Below are 12062 nucleotides of genomic sequence, written 5' to 3' on the forward strand. Positions count from 1 at the left end.
TTTCAAGAAAGTTTTCATTGCCCAGGGACAGTACAAGTTCCTGCTATAACCTTGCCCCTCTCCCCCGAGCAGCCTGGCTGCTGGTCACAGAGCACCCAACCTGCCATCACCTGTAACATGAATATCCCCACACCAGCTCAGGGGGGATGTGAGTTATTGATGGTGGAAGATAAGGACAGCTACCAGAAGATCTCTTTTCCATGAAGATGTAGTTAATGTAGACAACACGGCTCAGAGTGCTGCAGCTGAATACTTTAGGATAAGCTGAATGGATCTCTAGGTTCTACAGCTTTCATTGGAGTCACAAAAGTGCAGATGCCACAGCTTGACTCCTTAAAGTCAAGGAGCTGGACTTTGATGATCCTTGTGGGTTCCTTCCAACTATGGATATTCTATGGTTCTATGTTCTGAAACTCTGAATCTCACTGTGAGAGACTGAGCATGGGACTGAGGTACCCAGACACAAACATTTTACATTATTTGATGTGGTCTCCCCTGGGGCCACCACTGAAGCTTTGGAAAGGCTCCCCTAGGTCCTACATCATACCCTGTCAGTGTCTCTGGCCCTATATATTATGGATGGTGACACCCAGCCATTCCTAGGCACCCAGTCCTGCTCCAGAAGCTGTCAAATGCAATCTTTAACAGGGCAGAGCTTGGTCAGTTTCCACATTAAAACACGGAATGAAGAGAAGACTGTATTTTAGGGGTTTTTTTTAAACATAATTTTTAAACTTTTTTTTTTTTTTTATAATTGCTCAGAATGTAAAATCTGTGTTCATCTCCTAACCAGTTCTGTGGTCAGAGCACAGAGTCAGGGCTTAGCTGCCACAGTATTTTTATTGTCTCTATGGAATGGAGAAAAAAAACCCTCAGGCATTTGATACAGCTTCCAAAAAGCAGCTAATTCAAAACTGTTTAGATATTGTTAAATAATTTAACACAAAAAAAAATATTTTCCCCAAATGATCCTCTTGCTTTGTTCTGTCTTTGTAATTTGTTTATTTGACAGGCAAAAAATTGAATGAAATAATGGTCTGTTTGCTATAATTACTGTAATTTACACATGATTTAAAAAAAGGAAAAAACAAGAGCAACTGACAGTGGTGCCATAAATCCCATGTGTTCCTTTTAAAAATCTGAATAATATAGTGTCTGGCTCTCTAATACAATTTTAGCAGTATATTGCCACAGGGCCAAAACAAAATCCAACAAAAAATCAGTCTGTTCCCAGGTTTAAACCTCAGACTCAGTGAACAGACCGTATGGTGATTTACCACACACTTGGTTGCAGACACAGGAACACTGAGATGCCAAAGCCACAACCTTCCCTTACTCAAGGGTGCTTAGGAGAAAGCCACCAGCACTGCCCCTGTCCTGCCTGCCACCTCCTGGCTGTGTGTTCACCTGGCACAGTGCTGGACAAACACACTGTCACCTGCTCAGGCACAGAGGCACCTGCATTTTCTGGAGAGCAGCTTCTGATCATGCCCAGGGCTATACTTGTAGGTTTACTGGCTTCCCAGATGGCAGACCTACTTTGGAAAGTAATCTCAGGCCACCTTTCCAAAGACTGCAAATACACACAAACAGACTGAAGCAAAAAACTGTGGCAGTTTTTGAATCCTCCAAATACACCCTCCTTTCTTACCTGTTATTGCAGGTGTCCTTTTAGGCACATTCCTGTAGAGCTTGCTTCTGTAAGAGGTGGCAGCTATAGAAACCTCCCTTTGATGACTAAAATCTGAGTGAGTACAAACATGGGTCTTGATCTGGGTCTGCAGCTCATGTACTCTGCTCACAGTGACAGATTCTGCCTGGTAACTGTCATTTAACTGGCTGGAGAGGAAACAAGGTTTAAGAAAAAACAGGGAAATGGCACCCACTGAATTCAGGGCACAGAGACAGTCTGGGGTGTCTCTGGGAACAGACTGAACAGATAGCCATATGTTAGGGAATATGCTGAAGCAAAGGGAATTAGGCTGTGTCCTCTTTTATGGGTGGAAAATGCTCAGAGATGTAGTCTGTGTCTCGCTCATGCAGAGTTTTAATTGCTACTAAAGATGCAAGTGTTTCCCTTGTGTTCCTAATACAGACTCTTGGAAATGGCTCCCACAGACATTCAATTGAAACAGGATATCAAAAAAGCCCTTTCATCTCCTGCAACTGGATGCCAGTGCACTGTCTCACCTACTGTGGATTGCACTAGATGTCCCTTAGAGTTCCCTTCCAACCCAAATTATTCTATGATTCTATGACCTCACAGGAGTTACAGACCCTGAAATTTGTTTAACAGAACATCATTATATAGATTTCCTTTTCATGGTGCACTAGAATTTACTGAAATCTGTGACATGCATGGCGCATCAGACACACAAGATGAAAAGAGAGCCTGTAGAGATGAAGAGGTCACCATCATGACAGGAATTAAATGTCACATTTGCTTGGCCCAGTTAACATGTTTGACCTCCATAACACCTGTTCATTACCACCACATTTACCCAAAACAATGTCTCATCCCATGAGACGCTCTCAAATAGAGACCCTGTTCTGCCTCACCACTGGAGGAATGAAATCTCAGCCTGGACTAAGAAAAATGCTTCTGTTAAATATGTGATCAACAAGTTTGCTTAATACTAAAATCCAGCAAGCTAGCCCAAGATGCAATACAGTAACAGATATACCATTGAGAGTTACTTAAAAGTGGTAAGCTTTTCACTTCATGGTATTTTCACTTTGATTGGTCTTTCCATAGCAAGAAACACAGTAAAATCAAATCAAAGAGTTTATTTGCATAGGAAATAGCAAAAAATAGCACCATTAAGAGCTACACAGTACAGACTTTGTTTAACCCTGGCATTTGAACTTGTTATTTAATTTCATTTTTCAGTAAAGCAGAGGCAAATTTTATCTGCTACTGGGTGGGAAAAGACTCTAAGACTGGCAAATGCTGATCTCTGCACTTTAGCCTCAGGGTATGATTCTGGGCTGGTTATCAACAGCTGTGGCTTCTGCTTGGGCTGGCCAGTTTGGAAGCACCATGCCATATGGAGAATGTGTTAGCAGGGCAGGGTGCCTCTTTTCTGTCTTCAGAAGAGCAGACCAGATTCCCAAACACATTCAGCACTTAGTGCCTGTGTCAGGTCCATTACTCCCATCTCACTACAAACTGCTTTGTGCAGAAGAGGTTTGAAAATGCAGCTGCTTTGCTGGCTGGCACATATCCGAGGCCTGATCACTTCTCACATCTGCACTTAGTGGGTGGGCATGGCTTGGTCAGAGGGTTAAGCTCACAAATGACCTATTGTGAAGGTCTTTTCAGATTCCATCCCCTTTTTACTTTGTCTTTGCATTCTCAGGTTGATTTTGGCAATTATCTGAAAGGGAGAAACGGCCACTGTCTGGCTTGTTGCTTTCACACTCAAAACACAATATCCCCCATGTTTCTGAACATCTCTTTGCTCTCATTCTTTCATCAGAGATTAACAGTCTCCTAGACCAGGCTGCACTATGTACCAGCCCTCTAAGTAACACAACTTGCCAAGTTATTGTCATAATGGATCAACTAAAACAGTGAATTGAGTCACAGTTGGCTTCCTGAGTTTTTAATACCAGGGGACTTTCTATGCTGCTCTGGCTGATTTTGGGGTGAAGCAGTAATAGGGAGCTGTGCATGTTCTGACAGTGCACAGGAGATTTGGCATCCTTGACCTGACAGAGGATAACCTTGTAAATGCCTCTCCCTGACAGAGGTAAGTGAGCTCCATTTCTTGGAAAAAAACGCTCCAGTACAGAGAGGTTTAGATCTTCTGTGTTGAACCTTCAGGCCTTTACTATGAAATCCCACATGACTCCATGAAAAAGTAGCTCCTATAGAATATTGATTCATTCATCAGCAGAAGAATATTAAATTTAACAGAGATCTTCTGGAAAGCACACACTAGCTGTTCAAAATTGTCCACTGGGAGTTGGATGTACTGGAGACACCTTTTCCAGCTTTGGTATGACTTCATCTTCCTCCCTGCCATGTGGATGGCAAATAGCACCAACAATCCTATGCCTGTGTGTCACAGTTAATGCCCCAGGCTGCAGGATTTGATTTCAGTTGAAAGGGTGAGGAATAAAGCTTTGGAAAGAATTAATCAGATAGCAGATAAAAAATTTGGCATTGGAATGGTTTTGCATAAACAGTCCCACAACACATTGCTATTATATGCTTTTCAAAAGAGGAAAAAAACCACTTATTTTTAGCATTTTAATATGCCCTGATGTTAGAGAAAACAAAAAATAAGTTCACATATCACATCAAAGATAATAATAATAATAATTATAATTCATAAAAATAATCTGACCGACCGGCAGCATTTGTTGGCTTTAGAAGGCCTCCCGCGAAAGAAATGCAGCTGAAGACATTGGAGAGCTCTTGGCAGGTGTGAGGAATTCAAGTTTTCAAAACAAGTCTGGGGGTGCTCCCTGCATGCTATGGCCCTTTGACATTGGAGGGCCGGGCAGCCAGGCTTGCATAGTAAGCACACTGAGAGGGGTCACACTGTCCAGTGGCTCCCGGGGGTCCCTGGGGACCTGCCAGACCTGGCACACCAGCTTCACCTTGAGGGCCAGGAGGTCCTGGCATCCCGTCTTTGGCATAACCAGGCTCCCCTGGGAGGCCTGCAAGAGAAACAAAACACCCTGGTGAGTGTCACCAGAGTGACACGCCCAGCATGAAGTACTCAGCACTGTAGCGTCACAGGAGATGCCTTTGCTGCCAAACTGGGATATAGACAGCAGCTTCCATAGGTTTGGATTTGGCTAGGATGTATCTCAAGGATATAACCAGAGTGTCTCCTCTGGAATAAAGATTTTCACTCCCTATAGCAACCTTGGGATGCTCAGCTCCGATATGGCTGCTCTTCTTATACCTCCATGCTGAAGTTGTGGAGCTGCATGAGACAACTAATGACATACTGTCCTCACAGAGAGGAGGTGGGAATGGGAAAGTGGAGGCAAGAGCCAGCCTGGGGAGAAAACTCACTGGTGCAGAGCATAGTAGGCACATTGCTACTTGAAGGCAATGCAAGGCCAGTCTGCCAGATGCAGACAATGGAGTTATGAGGGCTTCCCCAAGAAAGCAGTGAAGGCAAAACTTATCAATGGTTCCTAATTTCAGACTGCAGACAAACTGTACTTGCTGCTGCTTTGTCAGTAATAGTAAAGCAGAAGCTGTATCCCCAAGGCACAGGTGTTCAATATGACCTTTTATTATCTCTGAAGCTGCCTGAACCTCTGGGTTCAGCTTGGTCACAGGAAGACTCTGCCAAGGACAGAGAAAACACTTCACAGTGCATTCTAATAATTAAAGGTTCACTTTGGATTTGACCCAAAGGTCAATTAACTCAGCTGTAACTGAGATGATTCATTGTACTCATTCATCAGGCTGAGAAATAAAGGTGGCCAGATATGATGTTAATGATATAGTTCTTCCCTTTGGGCCACATCCTACAGAAATCGTGTATGTTTTTTTATGTCATCCTGATCACCTCTCTAGTACAGCAGAAACCTGTGTCCTGGTAGCGGTTCTAAGTGATGTGTTTTGTGGGGTGTTCTGAATAACACACCTGGAATTCCTGGGGGACCCATTTCCCCTCGTTGACCAATGCCAGTGTCTCCTTTCTCACCCTTTGCTCCTCTTTCTCCTGTAGAGAGGGAAAGAAAAAATATGAAGTGATGAGTGTGGTCTACAGAACTAAACACTACTATAGGTCTTCCACCCACACTGAAGCCAATATATTTGGTAAAAACAGTTCCTAATTGTGGCAAATCCTCTGAGAGAGGACATTAAATGGGAATGAAGAATTGCCCCACTCTAGTTCTGGCCAGAGGTGCAACACACCAGCAATTGCTGGTCATAGTTAACACATCTGGTTCAACAGACTGAGGTGGCTTCCAACACCTGCATTTTGAGGACAATTTGTAAGCTACTAAAAGGAAAGATGGATGCCAAAGTCAAGTGGACACATCCTTTTACTGGACTGCCCCAACGCACCAAATTTCACTTACCTTTGGGACCAATTGGTCCAGGTGGCCCTTCAGACCCAGTCTGTCCAGGCCGGCCAGGCTCTCCCGGAGGGCCAGTTCTTCCTGGGAGTCCTTCCTTCCCAGGGGGACCAGGAGGTCCTGGTCTGCCATGGGATGCTTTTACCTGTGCAGGCTGTATGTGAGCCAGGATATAGGATAACTTTGCTGCAAAGAAAGGGAAATGGGTTTGTTAGACTAGAATGACTAAGCTCCAAGAAATGGAGAGCCAGAACCAGGGGCCCAGTAAAGTCCAAGTACTGTCACAGATCAATTATCCAGGGCCACACATTTTTTGTCCCCCCATAATCCATGATTGTGACTCCTTGATCTTCTCTAAATTATTTAAATATAATTTCTTGGTGGCCTTAAATTTCTCCTAAATTTCATACTTTATCATAAACTTTTCCCTCATCCTCTGCTCCTTGTCCTCCAGGAATCTGAAATGTCCCTTCCTTTAGTTGTGCAGATCATGGATCCCTGTTCAACTAGGACCACTGCTGCTCTGAAAAGGAGAGCCTTTTCCTACTGCTTCTGTGACGCAGAGATGCTACATGGCTGGTCTGCAGGGAGAAAGCTTTCCTTGTTCCAGGCTGTTCCAGACAGGCACACACTGCCTGCCATTTCAGTGCTAAGACCTTGAACAACCATGCTGGTGTTGGCTGGGATGGAGTTAATTTTCTTCATGGTGGCTGGTATGGGGCTAAGTTTTGGATTTGTGTTGCTAATACAGAGATGTTTTTGTTATTGCTGAGCAGGGCCCACACAGACCCAAGGCCTTTTCTGCTTTCTGTATGGCTATATTGGGTCGGAAATTGTGGGTGCAGGGGAGGTTCAGAAGAGACACAGCCAGAACAGGTGACCCAAACTGACCAGAGGGATATTCCAGACCACATGACATCATGCTCAGTGTATAAAGTGAGGGGAGGAAGGAGAAAGGGGGGGCATTTCCAGTGATGGTGTTTGTCTTCCCAAGTAACCCTTACCTGTGATGGGGCCCTGCTCTCCCTGAGATGGCAGAACACCTGCCTGCCCATGGGAAGCAGAGAGTTAATTCCTTGCTTTGTTTTGCTTCTGGGTGCAGCTTTTGCTTTCCCTATTAAACTGTCTTTATCTCAACTAATGAGTTTTCCAGCTTTTACTCTTCTGATTCTCTCCCTGATCCTGCTGGTGGGGGAGTGAGTGAGCAGTGCGTGGGCCTTGGCTGCTGGCTGAGGTTACACTATGACAGCAACCTTGGGAGCTCATAAAACATTCAGCATCACGTAAACATTCTACAGAATAGAGGGAGAAGAGTGTTCTATCTTCTCTTCATTGATCTTAAATGCTTTCTAACTGGTGTGGATATTGAAGACTGAGAGTGTAAATAAAATCTGTGAAATAATCACCCCATTTACCTGTGACCTTTAGCATGGAACAAAATGCCTGCACCTGTGTGTCAGCTGTGTCAAGAACTGTGTGAGAAGAACTACAGCTCTACATCTCACTGTCAATGGGCTCAATAGTGGTCTGCAATTCTCAGAGAGAAACAGCAGCCCATATCCCCTCCAGCCCCTCTTCTTATACTGATGAGTATGAAAAGTCATAGGCAAAAATCATGAACATTTCTTCTCCAGTTGGTACCTCAAAAGAAAGTTTACTATCTACTCTGATTACTTTCTGTGCTATTGCTGGAAAAATCAAAGCCTGGGGAACTGTAAAGCACATTTCATTTTACACATCTTCCAAGCAAGCTTGCTGCAGTACTACCTTCCTTAAGCAGGAGAGGTTCAGGCGCCAGCACAGCTATGGAAAGCATCTTTCATACTCTCAGATCCATCTTCTGGCTTCCTGGTACTGATTACTTACCATCTAGCTGCTTGGATAACTCCTCTTGGATGAGTCTCCTCAAAGTCTCTAGAGATGGGGGTTCTCCCTAAAGAGTCAGAATCACAGTGATGAGACTAGATAACCACAGTAAAGGGATCAGATAGTTATAGGACAAGGGGGAACAGTTTTAAACTAAAAGAGGAAGGATTTAGATTAGATGTTTGGAAGAAATTCTTTACTGTGAGGGTGGCAAGGCACTGGAATGGGTTGCCCTGAGAAACTGCAGCTGCCCCATCCCTGACAGTGTTCAAGGCAAGCTGGATGGGCTTTGGAGCAATCTCACCTAGTGGGTGGCATCCTTGCCTGTGCTGGGTGGGGAGTTGGAAGTAGATGATGTTTAAGGTCCCTTCAACCCAAAACACTCTGTGGTTCTATGATGTGCAAACTAAGACCTCCACAAAGGGCTCAGCACATGCCATGTCATCATCCACAGCACATACAGGGCTGCAGGGTCTGCCTAAAAGAGGAATGTAGAGTGACTCAAAACAATCAAAGAATCAACTGGGCTGGAAAAGACCTCTGAGATCATAAAGTCCAGCCTTTGACTGAACACCACCATGTCAAGTAAACCATGGCACTGAGTGACACGTCCAGTCTTTCCTTAAACATCTCCAGTGACTCCACCACTTCTGTGGACAGCCCATTCCAGCATCTAATTATCCCTTCTGTGAAGAAATTCTTCATAGTGTCCAAAATAAACGTCCCTGGCACAGTTTGAGACTATGTCCTCTTGCCCTATCACGAGCTGTCTGGGGGAAGAGATCAAACCCCATGTGGATAGATCCTCCACTTAGGCCATTATAGAGCAATAAAATCTCCCCTGAGCCTCCCTTTCTCCAAGGTGAACAACACCAGCACCCTCAGTCTTCACAGGAGCTGGGCTCCAGATTTCCACCATCTCTGTTTCCTTCTCTGGAACTGCTCCAGAACCTCAATGTCATTCCTGAACTTAGGGGCCAGAATATAACTGGAAATAGAATATAACATGTGGCCTCCCTAGTGCCCAGCACAGAGGGATAATCACCTCCCTGGTCCTGCTGGCCACAATAATGCAGACAACAGAAGGCCAGGAGGCCACCTTCCTCCTTGCCCACATGGACACATGCCAACTCACATTGGGCTGATGTCAGCCGGCAACCCCAGGAACTTTCCTGCTGGGCAATATTCCAACCACTCTGCTACCAGCCTGGGGCACTGAAGGGCTTTGTTGGGAACTGAACACCACAGGGCACAGGGGTCACCACTAGTGACCACACACCAACTCACTGCAGCTCCATTCACAGCCACTCTCTGGACACAGCCATCCTTACAGTTCTTAACCCAGCAAAGAGTGCCCCTGCCCAAGCCCTGGACTGATGGCTTTTCCAGGACTGTGCTGTGGGAGATGGAGTCAAAGGCTCTGCTCAAGTCCAGAAAAACTCCATGTACAACTTCTCCCTCAGCCCTGAGGTGGGTCACAAACACCTCAAAGGGTATCATGTTGCTCAGACAGGACCTGCCTTTCCTATACCCACACTGACTGGGCCTGATCCTTTGCTCATCCTCTCTGGGCCGTGTGATCCCCCTCATGATGATCTGCTACAGAACCTTGCCGGGCCCCGAGGTCTGACAGCCAGGCTGACAGCCCTGGAGTTCCCCTTGTCCTCTGGGCAGCCCATATGGGCATGGTGTCACACTGGCACCTCCAGCCATGTGGGACCATGTAACTGGTCAGGACTGAAAATAAAGGACGGAGAACAGCTTAGTGAGCTCTTCCGCCAGCTTGTGAGCACTCTTGGGGGTCTCCCAGCCAATCCTATAGACTTATTGTCAGTGTCTCAGTGGCTCTGCAGGTCACTAATGACTTCCACCAGGATTACAGGAGGTCTCATCTGCTCCTCATCCCTGTCTGCTGGCTCAGGGGGCTGCTTGTCCTCTGGAGAATTGATCTGCCTGTTGAAGACTGAGGCAAAGAAGGCATTCAGTAGCTCAGCCTGTTCCTCATCCTTCATAACCATATTTCCACTGCACATCCAATAAAGAATGGAGATTTTCCTTGGCCCTCCTTTTTTGTTAATCTTTGTAAACAAAAACTTTTAATTGTCTTTTACAGTAGTGGCCAGATGAAGTGGGGGCCAAGGGGTGGGACACATGATGGGCTGGGTGGGAAAAGCAGTTTGGCTGACCAAAGGGCATCTTTGGGGATGTTTAGGAGAGGAACATACAAGGTGGGAAAAGGGAGAGCAACAGATCATTGGGAGAGGGAAAAGCATAGCAAAAGTCAAAAGGCAAAGGCCTAAAGCAGGCCTTTGTGACCAAGGACATCTCCATGTCTTTCCGTGACAAAGGGTGGCCGTGCCCACCAGGCCTTTGTGACCCACGGCTGCATTGTGACACAGGTCCGTGCGGTGACCCGGAGGGCTCTTGTAGGGCCAAACATCTCGTGTTGCCACTCCCAGGAGAGCGGTTCTCTGAGGAGGCAGCAGCTCCTCAGGAGGAAGCAGCTCTGCAGGGGGCCCTTGGCCAGTGTTCGTCAGAGCACCGCCAAGATGTCCAAGAGACAAGAGGCGAATGCCCACTGCCCATCCCGTGAGGGGCAGCCTCTGCTGTCCAAGATGCAGCGTGGGTTTTCGCTCTCCCCGGCTGCACGCGGCTCTTGGGAGCCCGGCTGTGGCGTAGCTTCCACGTGCTGCCGGGGTTTGCTGCCGCGGGTTCCCGGACACGGCTCCGTGTCTCGGGTGCGTGGGCTGGCCAGCCTCTGTTACCGTGCGCTAGGGATCCGGCAAAGAGGAAGGAATTTGTCCATTTACTCCGTGCTTGGCAGGAACGGTTTATTGGTCACACATGGCGCGGTTCGATGGAAAGACGCGACTGCTCCCGGCACTCGCATGGGAGAAAATGGCGCCTGACTGCAGGCGGGATAGGGCTTTATGGAGGGGCAGGGCGAGAGGATCCACGGCCTGCCGCCCAATAGGGGCGGTTGCCGTGGCGGTGATGCCAGCAACAGCGACCAACCAGAGAACCCCGCAGGGGCGGGCACCGAGCCACGGGCTGAGCGGGATCGTGTGGCTTGGGGTGGCCAGCACGGGGTTTCCCGGGGCCGGACGGCAGGGTGGTTACAGGAGCAGCACAGGGGTAAGAATCCGGCAGCAGGCAACATGGGGGCAGAAACCGCGGGGGGGAACAACACGGGGGAAACGCGGGATTACAGAACTTGACTTATACATAAATTAAAAACCCTAATCTAAACCCAAACTCCGGGATGCAACACAAGAGGCGACAGGTGAGGGATAGGAATGGAGGGAAAGGCTGTAGTGGGACCTGGTGGAGGGCTGGGGGCAGAGACCACGAGCCAGGTCTGGCTCCAGGCCGTGCACTGGGGAGGAGCTGGTGCCAGGACAGCCTGGGTGAAGGAATGGCCCAGAGACTGCGAGTGCAGCTGGGAACCCAGCCCAGCCTGGGCCACCACCTGCCTTGGGGCAGCACCTGCCTTGGGGCCAGAGCTGAGCTCACCACCATGAAGGGGGACAGCGTGCCCACACAGCTGCATTGCGTGCCTCCCCCTGCTTCCCACAGGTGCCTCAGAGGCCACTGCAGGCAGCAGCAGAGGTCACGTAGGTGACCATCATGCCCCTCCAAGAGGACAGACTGGTCCCCAGACAGGACACAGCATAGGGACCCAAAGGACTCAAAAAACAGGAGGACAGCCTGGAGGAAGGGCACTCACTGCCCCACAGTGACACAGTCACACGGCCACAAAGATTGTCCGTGTCAGACTTGCCGCCTCTCCACGGCCCTCCATTACCAGTGACACCTCCCTGCCAGCTCAGCCCTCAGCTGCCAAGAGCAGCCTTGGCACGGATCAAGCTGTCCCCTCTGCCAGCAGCGCCAGCAGCCTCTGGGTCTTCTCCCAGAGGCAGAGCATGGTCTGCAGGTGCCATAGCCAGCAGCCACCGAGACCTAGTGCCACCTTCTCCATGGGGCACTATGGCTGCTGACAGGGCCCAGAAGCACCTTCCCCAGACAGCTCAGCTGAAAGGCTCTGGCGAGGGTCAGCGGCAAGGCAGGGCCATCGCCTGCCACCCCTGCGACATGCAGGTGGCATGCTGCTCCACACAGGGACCCAGTCTGCTTGGAACCAC

General features: G+C 48.1%; 1 protein-coding gene across 1 annotated transcript in view; it reads right to left on the reverse strand.

The window, feature by feature from the left end:
- Positions 1 to 2772: 2772 nt before the first annotated feature.
- Positions 2773 to 12062, reverse strand: part of COL22A1 (collagen type XXII alpha 1 chain) — a 200051-nt gene continuing 190761 nt past the window's right edge. Inside the window, exons 59-62 of the mRNA XM_053982357.1 lie at positions 7921 to 7987; positions 6058 to 6240; positions 5616 to 5693; positions 2773 to 4668 (exon numbers count right to left, since the gene is read on the reverse strand). Coding sequence (XP_053838332.1) covers positions 4481 to 4668; positions 5616 to 5693; positions 6058 to 6240; positions 7921 to 7987 — 516 coding nt within the window. The 3' untranslated portion in view covers positions 2773 to 4480. The remainder of the gene's footprint in view (positions 4669 to 5615; positions 5694 to 6057; positions 6241 to 7920; positions 7988 to 12062) is intronic.

This window comes from Vidua macroura, chromosome 1, assembly GCF_024509145.1.
Source record: "Vidua macroura isolate BioBank_ID:100142 chromosome 1, ASM2450914v1, whole genome shotgun sequence".
Classification (NCBI taxonomy): Eukaryota; Metazoa; Chordata; class Aves; order Passeriformes; family Viduidae; genus Vidua; species Vidua macroura.